General features: G+C 45.1%; 1 protein-coding gene across 4 annotated transcripts in view; it reads right to left on the bottom strand.

Moving 5' to 3' along the window:
* The window catches only part of TSC2 (TSC complex subunit 2), a 1437517-nt gene that overhangs the window by 536994 nt on the left and 880225 nt on the right, over positions 1 to 20298 (bottom strand). For all 4 annotated transcript variants that reach the window (XM_069647328.1, XM_069647330.1, XM_069647331.1 and 1 more), the window contains 2 exons: positions 8031 to 8177; positions 7484 to 7593 (listed from right to left, as the gene is read on the bottom strand). In XM_069647328.1, the coding sequence (XP_069503429.1) occupies positions 7484 to 7593; positions 8031 to 8177 (257 nt within the window). The remainder of the gene's footprint in view (positions 1 to 7483; positions 7594 to 8030; positions 8178 to 20298) is intronic.

The raw sequence follows: 20298 nt of genomic DNA, 5'->3' as shown, positions 1-20298 counted from the left end.
AATATTCTTCTGCAAATGGAGAAAGGGAATTAACCACCCGTGGAGCTGAGTGTAAATCCCACCACCCCGCTGTTCTCCCCACTGATCACCTTGGATGTCCCCTCTTAAAGTCTCACCTGATTATTTGAAAAGATGAGCTCTTCATCCTGCATTGAGGAGCGCAGGGGCGCGTAGATAACCAGTTGCTTCACTGGCTCGAAGGAATTGATGAGTTCCAGGACAATATTGACTCCGATATTCCTGGCAAGATGCCGTAAGTATGTAGTTCGTAAGAGTTCAAATGCCTGACTTTCACTCTTGTCCGATTCCTTGCAGGTTGCAGCTTGACCCTACTGAAGAGTTCCTCGTGGCAACCGGTAATGTTCTGGTAAGGATTTGTATTATCCAACACAGTTCGATAAAATAATGTCCATATGGTAACCTGTTGCTTTCTCCCTTATTCAGGCGCTAAGAGAAAGTATGAAGTCTCGGGGAATAATGCCTCTGGCGGTAAATCAGGTAAGTCTTTTGTGGTGAGGAGGGTTCCCCTTGTTAGTCCCTTGTTTCACCTTGCTGTCCTTTTGTTTCCCCTTAGGGGCCGGGGTTCGGCTAGGATGCAGTGGAAGCTGCGCCGACCCGTGAAGAAGAATAGTACCCCCGGTGGTAAAAATCAGGTAAGTCTATGGGGGGTATTCCTCTGTGTATTCCCTTGGCTCACCTTGCTGTTCTTGTCTTCTCCTTAGGTGCCGGAGTGCGGCGGGAACATGCAGGAGGATGCGGTGAAATGTGAAGATGCTGCGAAGGCCGGTGAGTTCAGCGCGGCGCTGCAGCAGGCGAGGCGACGCGCATAAAATAACTTCTTTCTTCCAGCTCCAAGGCGGGATGGACCGGGCATTCAGGTAAGGATCAAAGGTATTGCTCTTGTTCTAACCTTTTCTCCTTCTTTCTCCCTTTTTCTAGGAGCTCCAAACTCGAGGCGGGCGTGGCAGAAGACTGGATGCAGACTTGCAGGCACGTTGAGCGTTACGCTGCTGAATGCAGAATAACACGAAGCGTGTGCTGCTCTTCGGGCGTGGTTTAAATAGCCTCCAAAGTAGTCCCAGGTAAGTATTCCTCCCCAGCCCCACCCGAGTACAAAAAATTGTCCCTAGGCAAAATAGTCCCTTCCAAGCCTCGTTTGGCTTGGAGCTCTTGCAGCATGGTCTGCATCAGGTAAGTTTTAATCTAGGAGCCTGGCGCCTATGGCCTATGGCGCCAGGACTGACTCTCCATATGAGCCTGGCGCCATAGGCGCCAGGACTGCACCCAAATAGCCCCTAGCGGGGGTTGTTGGGCTTGCTTGGGGTAACTTGATGCCTGCTTCCGGGGTTGCTGGACTTGGTCTGGGTCCCCGGGTGTAGGCATCATGACAGTGTGTCTTTGCAAGACATTATGAAATCAGCCGACTGGTCTAATGAACGTACCTTTAAGACTTTCTATTTCAAGCCCGTCTCACAAATAGCTGATAGAGTGATTAATATCTTTGAACAAGCATAATGCTCGCCTCCGTCTGGTCATAGAATGAAGATTGTCCAGGCTTACAGCTCAGGCAGTCTTGATTCTATTAAAGACAAGGAGGCGAGCATTATAGCCCACCCTCATTGGTCAGGACAATGCCATGTACCATATTATGATATTGTGTTGAGTAAGAACCCGCCCTTATGTTCACGTTTTCATTCTTTGCAGGAGATCAGAAACAGACATGAGAACAGGGTTGTAACCACAGGTCAGGAAGGCTGTTGGTGAGAGTTCAACAACATCATCTCTACGCCAGGGTTTGGCAAAGTGGAGCGGTTGCAGTTCGTTTATGTTGATTAAAGTTGGCTGTTGGAGTTCAGTTACTTATCGGTGGCCAGCCAAAGAAAGAGGAGTTGAGAGGCAGCTAGGGTCCCTCTTATGGACAGGGGTCTACCCTGATTGAACTAGAGGTGTGGTTCAGGACTACACAGACCCAGAGGATTGTGGACATTTGTAGTTCAGAGTTGTTTTTTCTGTTATTTTCAAAACTATGCTACCTTTATGTTTGTTGTAAGCTTTCAGAGAGTCTGGAAGGAACAGAATGTGATACCAAGTTTAAAAAAATAAAGAAAATTGTGTTTAAGTTGAATTGCTGTGGGAGCAGTAATTAAAGAAGTAAAGCATAATGCTCGCCTCCTTGTCTTTAATAGAATCAAGATTGCCTGAGCTGTAAGCCTGGACAATCTTCATTCTTATTGACAACCACACAGTAGCCTTGATACAATTGTATAAAAAGGATATTTTACTTGTTAAACCTTGGTTTTATAATCATAACCCAATTCCCTTTCTCCAGGTTACTTTCTTAATTTGATTTAGATTAGGAAGATTTGGATCTTTCTCTTAATATTACAATGAATATTAAAACACCTATATTTTTCCAATCCATAATTTGAAAACCTGGTTTAAAGGCTATTCTATACTCTTTGCCGGAGGATGATTATGACCATAATATTTGCAAATCTACATTGTAGCTAAATTGGGAAAGAATCTTACAAATCTCAATTCCTCCTGCAACCTGGGAAAAGATATGGCTTTACCGTTTTCAAACTTCAATAGCTGTTAATCTCACAAACTATATTTATCATGCACAACCATCCACCCCCAGTTAGAATTTCTAGGTTTTCTAAATTGTGATCGTCTTGTCACTCACCTACTGCTGACATTATTAATATGAGTTTTGATGTTAAAGAAATTCACAACTCTGGTCTGAAGTAGCAGAGGTTTTATAGAAAAGGTTTAATTTTCAATGCCCTTATTTCTAGCCAACTTAATTGTAGACTCTAGGTATTGAACACATCCACAAGATAACATCTTCTAAACTTCATAACCTTCTTATTGCCTTTTATCTCATGTCTTCCAAATTAAAATGCTCTGAAAAGCTTTTTATTGTTACATGGTGGAATGTTTGCTCCACAAATAGAATTGAAAAATGTAATACAAAATCTATTATTCATTTATGGTTTTATTATTTTTTTAGTTTGTGCATTTAAGACATGTTAGGTCTTTTCGTACACAAAACAGTCAAATATAAATACCGAATATTTAAAATGCATAGAAAATTCATCTAATACCAATAAAATACAGCTATTAGAGCTTTTCATTTCATATATGAGCATTTCTATTAATACACATTTAATGTGTACACCCTGGGAATTTAATTATACAAGTTATACCTTGCAGTCATTTTAAGCCAAACCTGGAAGGCAGAGATAACATATGATTCGCCACAGTATAACATGCTCCAGAACTGATCCCAGTCAAAATGAACAAATTTAGCATAACCCCTTTGATAAAAAACATTCAAAACCATGCAGTCTGTCAGAACATGACGCATCGTTTCAACATGCGTGGCGCAGAGCCAACAGACGTTTGTCTCTAATTATCTCCTTTCAGGTTGCTGTATTGGCTAGTACTGGCAATAGATCAAATCGTAGGTAAAGTATGAATCTTATAAGAGCCGGAAGGTGGAGAGAAACAAGATATTTATATGGGGAATCCCCCAAAAACTATTATTGATTGAAAATGTTTTCATTCTAAGTGGTCAATTTGTGAGATTTTTTGGAAACTTCTGACCCGAATTGTACTACCAACCAAGTCATCAAATAAGTTAATGTTCCTAAACCATCTTGAATTTGTACTACTCATAACTTTGCCTACCTTCTATATCAGCCGTGTTCCCTCTACCCCCAATTTAGCACTTAAGTAATTATTTTAGCATATATCTAATGGGTATACTTGTTAAATAATAGTACTCATACAGATGTTCAAGCTAGAACTCAACGAAATGAATTGTTCAACTGTTCTAAAACCAGAAAATAACAATATTTTCAGGGGTAGACAAAACTTGATCGCAAATGGGAAAGAAAACAATCCCTGCAGCGGTGCATGACAAGACAGCCATACATGTGGGGCATTTAACGTGTGCTCGTACCTGAACAACTCGTTTCTGAGATGCCCTACATTTTGCACTTGATAAGGCGTACCTCCAAAATCGCAAGTGGAGAAATCAATCTTTGCTGATGGAATCAGATTAGTTTTGGTCGTGTAAAAATAATGTCTAGTAAAATTAAAGCAATATTTTCCTGAGCTGATGTTTCAAGAAAAGTATAAGAATCTAATTGAGTTAAGGGTTGGCCTATACGTGTAAGAGTGCTTAATTTAGGAAGGCATCCCTGTCCCACTCAAGTAATAAGATCTGAAGTAAAAACAGTCCCTCTTTCAATTCAGCTCCAGTGAGGTAGGAACGATTGGTATCTGTCTGTCACAGTGGGGATTGCGTGGAAACAATGCCTGTACTGTTGAAGAGGTGGGGGAAAAGACTCTGTGAAAGGGGGATGTTCATGGGAAGCAGTATGGTTGTGCAAACGAGTTGCCATTCAACCTTGTGACCTGCAATGTACACAGATATTTGTGGTATACCCAGCAAGAACCGGTTTGGAAAACTGAAGGTCAACAAAATAAAATCAAGGAAAACAATACTACTTGTTCCTTACTGAACTCTCTCCTATGCCCAATTATTTTCTTAAAACAGCGACAGTTTCACAATTTTCTTTTCATTACACTGTGACTGACCACTAGTTCAGGTTGGCAACAAAAAAGGTTCCGATGTCGGACATGGCTAAACGCTTACAGAGATTTCAAAGTACCACCACAAGAACACAAGGTTGTAAAGGATTCATACAACCTCCTACTTAACCAAATCTGTATGCCTCCATTGTGACATAACAGAATGAGCACTAAGCAGGACTTGTTGGGTTCTTTCTCCATTTCACACAGTGCTTACTATGGCATTTGCTTTGTGGGCTGTGTGAGAAACCTGAAGGTGTTTGCTCAGGTGGCCATGGAAGGGCCATCGCTCTTGGATCCAAACTCTAGGGGCGGACCAGAGAGGGAGGATCACCTTGGCAGGGGGACATCAGGGACTGCAAGGGGGGTGCCCAAAGGTGAAGCATTGCATCCCCTGTTCCTTGCCCCAATCCATCCTACCCACCCTCGTTGTTCATGGGATACTGTCACCAGAGTCCCATCCTACCCCTCGACCTTCCCTCATGAAAAAGGAAGATAAAATATCCTAGACGGCTATGGAGAACAAACCCTTTTATAACTCTTGACACTAACAGTGTCTTTCCTTCTTCAAGAACCATTGTTCATGGTCCAAGTAAGAGGAGGAAAAGAGTTAAGTACGTGAGATCGGGTGAGAAGAAAGATCAAGCACAACAGAGACAGAACCGTGATATTAATATCCATTCATCTGTCACCCATCTAAACCACAGGGAATACTATCAAGACTCATGCATGTATACTAAAACAACAGAGGGATGGAATACTCTGACAGAAGGGAAAGCTATAGACTAGAAGATGTTCCTATGTCCGTTGTTGATCTAATAGTATTCTAGTAAATAGACTTAATCATCAATCTAATTTCCGATCCCATTTCATTTTACAGACCTCTCCCTCATCTTCCATCGGGGCATTTCCAAACACATTCCATCTCCCCGTCCCCATTTCCAACAAATACTGAGACGAGGATGCAACTAAGATCAGTAATGATTACCCATAAGAATAACATGGGGAAAATAAGGGTAACCTACACTAGTAGAACTCAAGTTGTCCAACTAATAGAGTCAGGCATTTAGTAATGACCATGCACACCTGACTTCACTGCACTTATTTTTTTTCACTATAAAAGAGTGGTCTTGCACAGATGGAGGAGCGAGTAGAAGATGGAGTAGGATAGCGAATTGGGAGGAGAGCTGAAAAGCCAGAGCTGCACAGGGCCAGAGACCAGGATGCTGAGATGCTGAGAAGCTGCAGTTTGAAAGAGTAGAAGCTTGGCGAGGGAGCAGTGTCTCTAGGCAGCCAAGAAGAGTCCATGCATGGGAGCCGAGAGGCGTGCCGGTCCCCTGCAGAGCCTAGTTAGGCGAATGCTAATTCCCCAGGGCCGGTGAGACAGCCCAGGAGTGTCCGAGGGGCAGGCTTTGAGACCCTGACCTCGGAACGAAGAGTCGTTGCAGAGCTGAAGCGCAGAAGTCAGCCCAGTGAGTCAGAGCATTGCAGAGCCGGGTTGTGAAGAGCGCGATACAAAGTAACACTAGAAATTCATAAGTATAGGACCACGTTTGTGTGACTGTTCAATTAAAGCTAATGGGAAGATTTCAATAATTAAAAGATACAAATAACAATGTGAGCCAGGGAGACATGCGTGTGTGAAATAACAATGGAAGAAGTGATACGAGTGAGAGGTGGGCCAGAAGCCTGTGAAAAATATTAAAAAGGTGAACTTTAAATGAAAGGAACAGAGAGAAAAAGTGAAGCACTAAGAAGGTATTTTTATGAACAAGGATTAATCTGATAAAGATTGAACTGTCGTAAAGGGTGCGAGCGACCCAGAAAGAAGGAAACAAGTGCAGGGGTGCACAGGAGAGTGAACTAAGCATGCAAGAGGCACAACAGAGAGAAGGAATAAGGGATAGTGCAAGTCCATGACAAAGGCAAATGCATGCATGAAAGTGGTGCAGGAAGCACCTGAAGATAAAAAGTGCAAAGAGTAAAACAAAGAGGGGCAAAAGATCAGAGTGGATGCGCTGAGGAAAAGCAAAGAGCCTGGCGCTTTCGGAAGAAGCCTCCAATTCTACCCCATGAGAGGATTGTATATAAGAAATACTATAGATAAGGAAAAGCCACATACTGACCAGCTGAACTTGTTTTTGGAACTAGAGGGGCCCAAGCTTGGGGAAGGGCGCCCTGTGAAACCAAAAAGGAACTGTGACATATTATGTTTTGTGTTTGAAAGCTGGAAGAGGCATGAGCTTGGGGAAGGGAACCCTAAGAGGCCCAACCAAGTTGGAGACTTATTGGTTTTCTTTATAGTGTTGAAAGGATTGAAGCGTGGGGAAGGGAACCCAGAGGGACTTCAAGAGGAACTTTGTTACATTTCTTTTGTGGCGTTTGACACCTGAATAAGCTGGAGCTTGGGGAAAGGAGCACCAAGGAACTCAAAGCCACTGAAGGTATTTGAAATCACTGTAAGGGCCTGTGGAGATGGTTTTATGAACAGCCCTTTTCATTGAAGTCATTTTTGTGACATTGACCAAATTGCAACTGGTGGGAAGACCACCTGAAACCAACTTTTTGTTGAACCACTATTTTCCTTTTCAAAAGACTTCCTATCACATGTTTTGTAAAGTGTGTGGGCAAGCATAGGTTTAGACATAGACAGATTTTTATATTGGACTATTAGACGACAACAGCCATTAGAAACATCAGTTAAGGGAACTATCCCTTTAGAGTTAGGGCCAGTCAGGCATTACACCAATCCAGGAACCTTAGTAAATAAAGGTTTTAAAACAAATTATTTGAAGTCTGTCTCTCTTGATACCATGCCTGCCTCACAGCTGCCAATAATGAGTTTAAAAAGGTGTGGGCTCTTATGGCACCTTAGGCTCACCTGACATGGATCTGACCCTGTGTCGTGATCCTTTTGAATCCTGTTTTCCAGCTCCAGCTCCAGATTGCAGTTTTGCTGGTGCCTCACGCACTTGAAATGGACCATCAAGCCTAAATAAGTAAAGAAAAAGTAGCAATTTGCGACAGCTTCCCTTGCCTCACAATTCTGCTCTTGGTACTATGACGGTATAATCTGAAACATGCATGCCTTTCAAGCCCATTGATTTATAGGTGCGAACATCAACAGTGCCTAAAACCCAAACATCTCCACTGTGTAGCATGTATTGTGGAAATAGGTAGGCACAAATTTACAATGATCAAACAGGCGTCATTACAAACAATTAGAACCATTATGTTCCTTGGTAGAAGTGAGGTGCACTAACAAGAACGGTGCAGAGTCAGCACAGATGGATTCTGCAAGAAGGGATGAAGTCTATTGAAAGAATGTCAAAGTCGGTAACTATTTAAAGTTATTATAGTTGAAAGATATTTGGTAGGTCAAAGTTACAACAATGTCACAATATGCAAAACAAAAGAGTGAGATTTACCAGTCATGGGTGGGGAGCTCTTTCGTATCAAGGCCCAATAGGGTCCTCGTTCCTCTGCCAACACTAGTAGTGACAGTCACAAGCTTGTTACCAACAAGCCAGGTCTTTGTCCTTCCTCCATCTAATAGAAACTCGCCAACAGGTGATCTGAAAAGAACAGAAATAATTTAGAGGAGTACACCACTGGTCAAGAGGGATCCAAGTATCAAGAGCCTCTAAATAGCCTTAATGCTTGGGGGAGATGGCATTCCATTTCAGACACTTCAGTCACACCAGCAACACTATTTTGGGCCCTCAAATGCCTGTATGATGGTGTACTAAGCTTATACTTAAAACTTTGCTATCAACTATTTTGAGTCCGAAAGTTACTACGTATTTACAATTCAAGACAAGGTATTACAGATTTTAGATTCGTAAAATATCCCAAAAACTAACCTGGAATGGTCCCATGTAATAATGTCGCCACAAAAATCTCGCCATGCAAAAATATTGCCGAAAAATGGCCGTTTTTTGTGGCGACATTATTGCATTTTTTTTTTGCCCCTGTTCCCATATATATGGTCACCCATATAATATCGCCATGACCATTTCCCGGCGATATTATTTACGGCGACCATATATATGGGGATAATATTACCGGATACCCCTGGAATAGAGTAGTCAAAGCCTGACATTGTACTATTTGCCTGTTATCAAAATTTGGCTTAGTGTGGATGGTACCAAACCTATCCTATGCGGAACAATTCACCAGAATTTAGGCACGTGAGAGGACAATAAGTGTGCAAAAGGTATGACTGATGTGTTTAACTTGGAATGTGCTCCCTCTTTTGTATCAACAAAAGACATGAAAATGATGTATTTGTATTTTATTTGAATTTTCTAGAGCGCTTTATTCCAAAGCGCTGTACATAACATCAGCCAGTACATAAAATGAGACATGATAAAACTTTAATAACCATTTAACCAGAGTGAAATAAGTGGGATTTAAGGGAGTCCGGAACAGAGAAAGCACTGTGATAGAACAAAGAGAAAGAGCGCTCCAGTGAAGGGGAGCGAGACGAAAAAAAAAAAAAAACGTGTCTGCGTACAAGGGGGCTAAGGAGTCACAAGACGAAATTGAGAACAAGAGCGTAGAGTGGGGATATAGAATGAGACCAAAGAAGAAAGGTAGTCAGGAACAAGACCATGGAGAGATTTAAAAACTAGGCATAAAAAGTTGAATTTAAGAAGGGATTGGAGAGGAAGCCAGCCAAGGGTGGAGAGTGATGAAGAAATAGAATCACAAAGGGACAAAAGAAAAAGTAGACAAATAGAGGCGTTAAAAATAGATTTGAGGGGAGCCAGATGAGTAAGCGGGAAACCAAGGAGGTCAGAAGAACAATAGAAAAGGCGAGAAAAAATTAAAGATGATAATAAGAGCTTAGTGGCATCGAAAGTTAGAAATTGATGAGCTTTCCCCATATTGTAAAGATGGAAAGGACAAGCATGCACAGATAATGAAATGTGCTGCTTAATGGAAAGCTCTGAGTCAAAGTACAGATGTAGATTATGGGCTGTTAGAGAAATGGATAGCTGAGAATGAGGAAAGGAAAGGAAGGAGGGAGAGGGAATCGCAATTGCTGGAAACAAAAGCACCCCGGTTTTAGTGGCAGTAAGAGCCAAGAAGTGAGCTGACATCCAAGATTGGATGGCTAGGAGGCCTGCAGAAAGTTGGGCATGAATATGAGTGGAGAATGAAGAAAAGAAAAGTAAGATCTGAGTATAATCAGCATAAAGATGACGAGAGAGCCCAGAAGAGGAGATAACTTCAGCCAAGGGAGAGGTATAAAGAGAAAAAAAGCAAAGGACCAAGCACTGAGCCTTGAGGGGCACCATGAATGAGTTGGAGTGAATCAGAAGGCGCACCCGACCAAGAGACTGAGAATGTCCTTTGGGACAAATGAGATTTAAATCAAGAAAGAAATGATCCAGAAATCAAAGGGAGATAAAGAACGATCAACGGTGTCAAAGGAGGCAGTTAATTCAAGAAGACTAAGAAGAGAAGAGTTTTTAGAATAACAAGCCGATAGTCAAGAACAGAAAGAAGAGCAGTTTCGATAGAATAAAAAGAGCACAAAAAAAGACAGAAAATGAGGGAGAATAGCGATATCAGAGATGAAAGTAGAAACCTGGGAATAAACAATACGCTCAAGTATTTTAGACAAGGGAGCAAAGAGATGGGATGGAAATTAGAAGTCAAAGAAGGGTCAGCAGGTGGTTTCTTCAAGAAAGGAATGACAGTTGCATGTTTAAAGGAAGTTGGAAAAGTAGAAGATTGCAGACAGATGTTAACGAAAGAAGTTTATTAGTATTTCCAACCGTGTACAAATAAAACATAACATAACCAGGAATAGGGAGTAAACAATATAGGGTGCAGGAGGACTCGAGGGGAGGAAACAGGCAGTACTACATGACAATGCGAATGCTCGTATCGGCTGGGGGGCAGAAGTCCATAGATTCTGCTGAGGTACCTCTGGTGCGAGGGCCGGTTACAGTAGCGGTGCGATAGCGGAAGTCCTTTCTATCGACCAGTTGCTTCAGGGCTTCCAGGGGTGCCCAGTAGAGCAAGTTCCTTAAAGGTCTCTTAGTCGAATTTCGCCAGCCAGCAGTGGGAAGGAGGTTGCCGGGCCACCCCTGGAAATTGCTCTGTGTAATCCAGGAAGGGCGCCCAGATTTTGTAGAATTTGCTCCTGTTTCCAATGCGGAGAGCTGTGATTTTCTCTGCGACTGTGATGTCCCAGCATTTGGCCCACCATATGGGAATCGCCAGGCCGTCAGGGTGTTTCCACAGTCTGGCTAAGGAGATTTTCGCTGCAGTGAGCAGATGAGAACACAGGTCTGGTAAGCCGCCAGTCATTGGGAATTGCCCTTCTCCCATGGCCCCTAGCAGGACAATCCCCGGGTCCCATGGGATTGCCAGGCCTGTGATTAGTCGGATTTGTTCTAGTACTATTTTCCAGTACTGAATTGCTTTAGGGCCTATCCAGAGGAGGTGTAACAGGGTTCCTGTGGCTGTGCAGGCTCTCCAGCATTGTGGTGAGAGTGGTGAGTTGCTTTTATTTAGGATTTCTGGCATCAGATACCCCATACAACACACTTTGATGGCCCCTTCCCTGTTTGTGATGAGTTTTCAGCTTTTGTGTATTCGAGTCCAGATTCTGCCCTTTTCCTCCGGATCAAGTTCTTTACCCATGTCCATTTCCCATTTCTGCATGTAGTGTTCCTTTTTGTTGGGATCGGCTTTGTCCAGGAGCTTGTGTAGCGTTGATATTTTGTATAACGTTGATATTTTGACTTTTGGAGGGCTAGCTGTTAAGGTGCGTTCTAATGCTGTGAGGTCTCTGCTGCCGGATGCTTTCATACTGCTGTGGAATAGCCAATGTCTAAGCTGCATATAGCGAAATCGTTCTGATTCCGGAACATGGAATTTTGTTTTGCAAGCTTTGATCATTAGTGGGTTCCGGTTAGTAAAGAAGTCCGCCATCTGTTTTAGGCCACCTTCTCTCCACTTCTCGAATCCGTTTGGGGGGGGGGGGTGGGGGGAATACCCATGGTGAATTCAGGGTTGTTCCAGATTGGGGATAGGGGGCCTGTGGTGCTTTTGCAGCCCCTTAGGAATAAGTGCAGGCGGTAAAGGATCAGCGGAGAAGAAGTAGGATGTGCCTGTGCCAAAATAAGTGAAGTTTCCTCGTTAGTTATCGAGCAAAACAGGAAATAGTACCCTTGGTAATTATAGTGGGACACTTCAAAGAAGACCAGGAAGTAGAAGACTCAATAACAGAGCGGATGGAATCATTAAGCAAGAGTTCCTCTGTTCTCTATCTAATGTTTACAAATATAAGGTGGTGCATTAAAGGGAGAGATCGTAGGAGGAACACACCACAACAGGGCCACAAGAAGCTCCAAACCCATTTTTCTGTAATTCATTACTGAAGGTGGAATTGAAAACGTTCATGGATTGTTAGGAACATTTCTCTTTTAGCAACTTTCCCTCCATAGTTTCATAGGACCCCCTTTCTTTTTCCAGGCATTTTCCTTGGAAGTAAAGCCTTCGGTTTCACTTCCCCTGCCTTTTGCTCATTTGTTATGGGGAAACTGATTAGTCCTTCAGACTATCGGTACTGAGAACCTAGATTTCCGTTTTATTTTTTACATGTTTGTTACTTTTTAACATTGCACATAGCATCTTACAATGCAGTGCAATGGGGATACTTCTGTAACACCTTAGTCTTTGATACTTTATTTTGTGTTACTTTTACATGTACCTTAAGGCAAGCTGATGACAGCAATTACATTTTTACAGTTTTTGCATTTTTCAGCTCATAAGCACCTCTCACCAGCAGGAAATCCAACCTCCAGCAACCCCTAGTCGACCACCCATAAAGTCATCTGGAAAACTCAGAGTAGGGGGGCAAGTAAACGCAAAGCATTTGTCTCCCAGCAGTACTCCATAGGATAACACTGAGAGCCAGTCTCTTTTCCATTCCACTGCCTTTTGGTCGTCAAACCTGGGTAGTAACACCTGAAAGTTACGAACAGATTTTACTTCCATACTAACTTTGTTGCATCTCTTCTTTGAGCAATCACCAACACAAATACATTTGGGGGAGAGGCATTGTGGCTCCTGTGACGTTTGTGCACAAGGCCCGCTTCTTCCTAGGGACTGAACTGCTGAAGTTAGGGAACAATCACTTGTGACTTGGTTCCATCTTTACTGCATTGATTTACTTACCTCTTGTGGTGTTTAAGCCATTTGAATACCTTTTAAGAACCTCTGGTGAATGTAAATGTATTTGTTATTGAGTATTGTGTGATAATATCACTTGCTAGTTTCATTTTCTAGTGTGTTTAAGGTCTAGAATAAATATTGTATTTTTATTTTTTATACATTCCTGCCTAAATGTAATTGTGTGCTTCAGATTTGGTTGCAATCTCCAGGTCGTCGCCAATGATGTGTATTGCACTTACTTAGTTACAAAATGTATGTCAAATTGTTTCTAAAGGAGAAATGGTTCAAATGTAGCTCTGCAAGCTGGTTCCTAACAAGCATTCCATCTGTTTGTGTCGAATTAAAATATTAAAAAAAAAAGTCTATATTATGTCAGAGCAGCGACGAACAGGACAAAATATGCCTTTTTTTTCATAATTTCTTCTTATTGTTTTTTTTCTTTTTTTGTTTAAACTGAGGGGGGTCTGCATTTAAGTGTCCCATCTATCATCCTTCTGCCTCCTTGTCTCAATTTTTCCTCTTTGCTGACCTTCCCTTAGCCTGGCTTTATTATGGGCGGTAAAGACATTTATAAGGAACACAGTGGCCTAAGTGTATTCATAATTTGGACTGAACACCTTCATAATTAGCCTGTATCTCAAACACTGTGCAACACTCTTTACTGTAAACCCCAGACAGGTTAGCTGCACAGCCCCCACCTACAATATATTGAAAGGGCAGTTCTGTATTGTTACTCCTCATGAATATAGGGTGAGCACCCCGTTCTAAGGGCTAGAACATGGGGTAACTGCCGGCAGCCTGAGTTGACATACGACACGGACATTGGGACATTAGCCCCCCCTTCCAGCCTTTGGAACGGGGTGCTAACGCTATTTGGACCACGGGTTACCAAAGTGGTAACCCAGGGTGTTAGAAATAAATACGAATTTTCATTCATAGAATGGGACGTGTGTGGTGTCCCGTTCATTGGATGAAAATACTGTGCCACGATGGCTACCATGGAAGGCGAGGCTCCATGCAGAGGCCCACTTCCTTTTCCATTGCAGCAGCAAACCGAGAAGGAGGGAAGCTCATGCGGCGGAAGGTAAGTGGGGCTGAGGAGGGGGGCTGGGATAAGTTTTAAAATAAAAAAGGGAAAGTGTGGGGAGAAGATGGCCACCTGTGGGTGGGGAGGTAGCCTGTGGGTTCCATGCAGCACTGGCTGAGATCAGAGGGTTCAGCCCACGATCTGTGGAACCCAATTGTCTTTGCCCGCCACTCCCGGTGCTAATACACTATCTACACAATGTACTTTGCTTAGGTACCTTTCTTTCCAATGTGCAGGCTATCCCAATAGCACATCATTTTAAATAGCACCAGTGGTTGAAGTGAAAAGAAACAGTAGTGGAACTATGCTTAACCCAACACCCAAACCCAACCCTCGGGTACCAACCTGAAATCATTGCAAACCTATCTGGGGTCCTGATTCTCCGCTGCTACGCACTCCAACACAAACCCCCTTTGGTAAAACAAGCCTAAAGAAATCGATTATACAAATGCGCCATCAAGTCTGAAAGAAACAGTGAAAGAAAATGCATGCTAGTCATTTTTGCCCACGGCATGAAGCTTTATGCTCCTATCTCCTTTCTATATCACCCACCATTCAAAGCTCCTAAGCAACATGTCAAAGACCTTAGCCGCCACCCATTACCCACAAACAGCTGTGCCTGAAGAAAATCTAACGTTCATAATTTTTAAGTGCTAAAGACAAACGGGAGAAGAGCTCTTTCATGCTGGGAAGTTAGTGTTCTAGTGTTGCGAACAGTTGATAATTGTGCATCCAGTGTTATATGGCAACTCAGGACTGGGCTTTGTGACAAGCAGGTTATTTAAGAACTTCAGCATAGTTGTACCGACGAGAGCTCAGCCAGCTAAGACACCAGTGCATTACCTGCAGGACTCCGGTTTGAATCCCTGTAGGGGGCTAGAAACAAACAAATGCGCCCTTCACCACCATCTAGGAATGGAACGCCAGAGGAGAAAAAATAGGAGACTCGAAGGACTACATTTTTGAACACGTAAGGAACGTTGTACCATGTAGTACTCGCCGCTTTGACTACTTAATACTGCCAAGTACAGACTGGATCAGAAAAACCTTAAACAGCCACCAGAGGGGGCACTCTGGGCACTAGGAGTGGTGTTTATCTTAAGGCTGGATTGGAGGGATCGCAAAGAGTATTTGTCTTTCTGGGGAGTGGGACCAGTGCAGTCTGATAGGTATTTGCCTATCTAACCGAAAACAATTGACCTTATGACCAATTTGGATGAATTTTACATCAGGGCCCATTTGCAAAATACCAACCCTGGAAAGCAGGGGTTGCAGGGGTGTCCCCTGCTCTCCATGTTTGGTATTTTGTAATTTTGGTGGTTCGGGGCGTCCCCCGCTGCCTTAAAATTGGAGGCGGGGACAAAAAAAACACATGTATGTTTAAATTGGACAACAAGCAAATTGATTTGCGGTTAGTTTGCCACAACCAAAAAGAATTTGGTCAAACATACCCAAACCGTCCTATACCTAGGATGATGTGGCAGTGTCAGGCATGTAGGCACACGTATGCCCCCCTGGCAGATTAACATTTTAGAAAATGTTGACCATTCAAGAGTTCAAAACAAAATATATTTTTTTTTATATTCCATAAAACATTATTCCTATCAATCACAGAAAATTAAAGTGGCTTTTTACAGTTTTCTGGGTGCACTCTGCCCAAGGAGCAATTACAAATGAGGAAGCTATGCAATAGAGCAATTCAATTGATAGATTTGGGATTTTAAAGCAAGTCGCACAAATCTAATGTGACACATTATTTAACTTGATCAGTGTTTACAAAGAATGTTGAGGCTTGTTCCTTGCAAGTGTAGAACAAATAACGTACTTCTCTGTAATGTTCTTTCTGATGGAAGTTACTTCCACAGATTCCTCATCTGTGATATCCATCTCCCAGTTCCAGCTGCTCTTTGGAAACTTTTCCGACACCAGGGCGAGCAGCGCAGCTACGCCCAACTCCTCTACATGCTCCGTCAAATGCCTCTACGCAGCCTGCACCAGATATGATGTTGGGGCCAGTATATATAGAAGCTCTGTGCCCTTTGACCTCAGTTCCACCCTTTTCCCACAGCACTCTGACGCTGAAGGACCGCAGCACTAAGTTCCGTTAGCTACCCCAAGAGGGGTAGGTAGGGAAGGCGATGAGAAATCGATTGGCGGAACGTCAATCAGACAGAACATTACCAAGGATAAGTCATTTGTTCTTTTAATGGACTCCTTCCTCCCATAGATTCCACACCTATGATAGACACCCAAAGCACTACAACGACCTGGAGGGAGGGTAGCAAGGACACCACCTAAACTATTAAAATCTTGAAGGACAGCTCTGCCACAAAAAGAGTCATGCCCACACATAGAATACAAGAAGTAATGCTTCACAAAGGTGTGCAAGTAAGTCTTTGAAGCCACTTGGCAAATATCCAGAACAGGCACTGCACGTTGCAAAACCAAGTTGGCGGCCAACCCTCTGGTGGAGTGGGCTCCTAGATGCTCAACGACCTCCTTGCTGGCCAGATCGTAGCATTCGGAGATGCAGAGAATTTTTCATCGAGACAGGGTCTGTTTGGTAACAGCCTTGCCAGCTGGAAAGGTTTGTCATCAGTCCTGCTCTCCCTTGTCCGAGAGACGTAGAACTTGAGGGCCCACAGCAGATCCACCGAATGGAAGGAAGAAGTTACCTACCTGTAACTGTTCTACAGCATGGGTCTGGCATGCATTCAGATGCTCATGAATATTCCCGTCGTCAGGCTGGGAATCCTCTGTAAAAGAAAAATCTGTTTCATTTCTGAACTGTCTTTCCCCTAACAACCAATCACTGAGTCTGGGTCATACTGGCCCCAGCCAATGACTGCCCTCTACCCAAGCCCCTCCTCTGGCAGCCATCTTCAGACTTGGTAGCACATAAAGTGGCAGTAGGACCAAGAAAAGAGACGCAGAGGGGCAGGCGGGAGGGTTTGCATGTGAATCCATGCCACACCCATGCTGGAGAACAACAGTTACAGTTAAGTTACTTGTTCCTTCTCCAGCATGGGATCTGGCAAGGATTGACATGCTCATGAATAAAGAATACATAGCAGTACAACATGCACAACCACGGGAGGTGTCAAGGCTCAACATAAGCATCTCTTACCTCCTCACCAGGTCACCTTCAAGCGTACAGGTTGCGCAGCACTGCTTGGCTGACTCTGGAATCCCTGTCGACGCAGTAGAATTTCGTGAAGGTGTGCGTCGACCTCCACATAGCAGCCCTGCAGATGTCCAGCAGGGGCACACCAGACAAGAAGACCGTTGTAGCAGCGATCGCTCTGGTAGAATGGCTCTCGGACCGCCAGGCAGCAGTCGGTTTGCCAACCGGTGACAATATGTGATACAGCCGGAGAGCCACCAGGAAATGGAAGCCTTGCACAGGGCCTTCCCATGGTTTACAGGACCAAAGTTCACAAAAAGTTGAGAGGTTTTCCGGAAAATCTTTGTGCCGGCCACATAAAACTTCAGCGCTCTAGCCACATCCAGCAAGTGCAAAGTCCTTTCAGCCGGCGACGAAGGTGTCAGAAAAAATACCGGTCACACCAAGTTCTCATTGAGGTGAAATTCTGACTGAACCTTGGGCACGAAGGAGGGGTGCGTCTGCAGCACCACCCTCGTCTCGTGAAAAGTCAAGAAAGGCAGCTTGCATGACAGGGCCTGGATTTCATCTACTCGTCTTGCAGAGGTGATGGCCACGAGAAAAGCTGTCTTCCATGACGGAAACTTAAGCGCAGCTGAATGCATAGGCTTAAATGGGGCCCCAATGAGCCTGGTCAGCACCACATTGAGTTCCCGGGCCGGGGCCTTCACTGGCGGCAACGAGCGGAACAGTCCTTTGATGAACTCCTTCACCAGACGGTGCGACCACAAGGAAGACCGTCCTGGAGATCTGGTGTAGCGGGAGATAGCCGCCAGAGGTACCTTACTGGAGGCATGGACCAGTCCCGATGTGACCAATGACAGCAAGTATGGAAGTACTTGAGGAGCTGTGACCCACAAGGGGTTAATCTTCTGAAACCAGCACCAAATCGCAAAACCCTTCCATTTGTGTCCATATCATTTCAGAGGAGACGATGCTCTAGCCTTGGCGAGAACTTCCTTGCAGTCCGCCGGGAGATCGTAGCCACTGAATTTTAACACTGCAGGAGCCAGGCCTTCAGGTTGAGATACCCTGTATCGTGGTGAAGAATGGCGCCTCCTTCTCTGGTGAGAAGATCCACAACCACTGGCAGCTTGACTGGTGGGGACGCTGACATGCTGAGAAGGTCCAAGTACCAGATCTGCCTCGGCCACACCAGTGCGACGAAGATCATCCGCCACCGCCTGAGTTGACTGATGACTCGAAGCAACAGCGACAACGTAGGGAACGCATCCAGAAAGAGGCCTTCCCAAGGGAATGAGAATGTGTCCCCCATGCTCACCTGTTGGGGGAACCTGCGGCACTTGGTGTTCGCCACTGTCGCAAATAAGTCGATCTGGGTATTGCCCTATTTGACAAAAAGGTTATCCACTAGGTCCTGCCGAAGTTCCCACTCATGGCAATAGCGAAGCTCCCTGCTCAGAGAGTCAGCGACCGTGTTTCCCGATATAAAACATTGTGGTGGTATTGTCTGTGAAGACCCGCACCACCTTGCCCTTGAGGGATGGCAGGAACGATTTGAGGGCCATAAACACTGCCTGCAGCTCCAAACCGTTGATGTGCAATGTCTTCTCCTCCAGCAACCACAGGCCTCTGGCGTGAAGACTTCCGGTGTGGGCACCCCATCCTTCCAGAGAAGTGTCCGTTGTGACAGTCTCCTGGTGCGGTGGGGCCTGTAAATCTGCGCCTCCGGTCAGTTGAGAGCGCATGCCCCACCACCTTATCGCTCGACGGAAACTCTTTTCGAGCACGATCCCGTCTTGGAAGCTTCCTGACACCTGGACCCAACGTGCATCGAGGAACTCCTGCAGCGGGCGCATCCGTAACCTGCAGAGTCCGATGAGGTAAATGCATGACGACATACCGAACAGAGACTTGGTGGTCCTCACCGTGGCGATCTTCAGTGCTAGCAGCGCTGCACCTTGCCCAGGATGGCTGCTATCCTCTCTTCCGACTGCAACGCCAGGCATGACACAGTGTTGAGTCGGGATCCCCGGAACAGCGCGTCCTGTGATGGTGTAAAGCAGGACTATGCATAGTACACCGAAAACCCCAGATCCGTCAGAAGGCGGACGGTCCTCGCTGTGTGGTCAACAGCAACTTCTCTTGATCTGGCCGGGATGAGCCAGTCGTCCAAGTAAGGGTAGACGTGGATCCCTTGCAGTCGTAGATGGGCCGCCAACAGTGCCAGGCACTTGGTGAAGACTCTGGGTGCCGACTACAGTCCGAAGGTAAGGGCCTTGAATTGGAAATGCTTCCCTCGAACGACGAAGCGCAAAAACTTGCGGTGTCCTTTGTGAATGTGGAAGTACGCATCCTCCAGGTCCAACGACGACATAAAGCCTCTTCGAGCTGCCCGAGCACGTGTTGAAGAGTGACCATTCGAAACTTCTGGGACCTTATGTATTTGTTCAGTCGTCGCAGGTCGAGAATGGGCCTCTAGTCCCCGGTCTTCTTTCATACAAGGAAGTACCTTTAGTAGACTCTGGAGCCCCGGAGCCGCTTTGGGACCAGCTCTATCGGCCCTTTCCTTAACATGGCCCAAAATTCCAGCAGCAGCTGAGGGATGAGGTTTTCCTGCCGGGCCACCAGTGGTATTTGGAGACACTTTCGTTGGAACTCTAGAGTGTGTCCGTGGGCGAGAGCATCCAGCACCCAACAGTCGGTTGAGATGGTCTTCCACACAATGACGAAGCTCACCAGCCAGCCTCCCACTGGGGTGCATGGTTCGGGGCCCGACATCGTGGCCGGTTCATTCCTGCTTGGAGGTCGACGGGCCGTCTTGCAGTCCCCGACGATGACCTCCTCCGAAGGCCTTGGAGCCGACCCGGTTGGTTTCCTGGGCCAAGGAGCGGGAGGGACGGTGGTAAGAAAAGGAGCCCCCGCCAAAACCCCTCAAAGATCGGGTAGAGTTGCCTCATGAGGACCGAAAGGACGGTCGTTGATGGCCTGTAGGGACTCATCCACCGCTTTCCCAAAAAGATTGTCCCCGTCGAAGGGCATGTCCAAACCCCTGGTCTGGATCTCCTTTCGGAGGTTGGTAGCCTTGAGCCAGCCACAATGGCGAAGGCAAACGATATTGCCCATCTGGCGGAACCCCCACGTCCGCGATGTCCGTGGCCACCATGATGGCGTGGTCCGACGCCACCTCGCCCTCTTGAAGAATCTCCAAAGCCTCTGACCTCTTATCGTGGGGAAGGAAGTCCAGTAGAGGTACAAGCTTAAACCACAGCTTCCGGTCGTAGCGTTA

Source organism: Ambystoma mexicanum, chromosome 2q (assembly GCF_040938575.1).
Source record: "Ambystoma mexicanum isolate Mex_15411 chromosome 2q, UKY_AmexF1_1, whole genome shotgun sequence".
In the NCBI taxonomy this organism is placed as follows: domain Eukaryota; kingdom Metazoa; phylum Chordata; class Amphibia; order Caudata; family Ambystomatidae; genus Ambystoma; species Ambystoma mexicanum.
The sequence above is the reverse complement of the archived record's forward strand: the minus strand, read 5'-3'. Positions and strand labels throughout refer to the sequence as shown.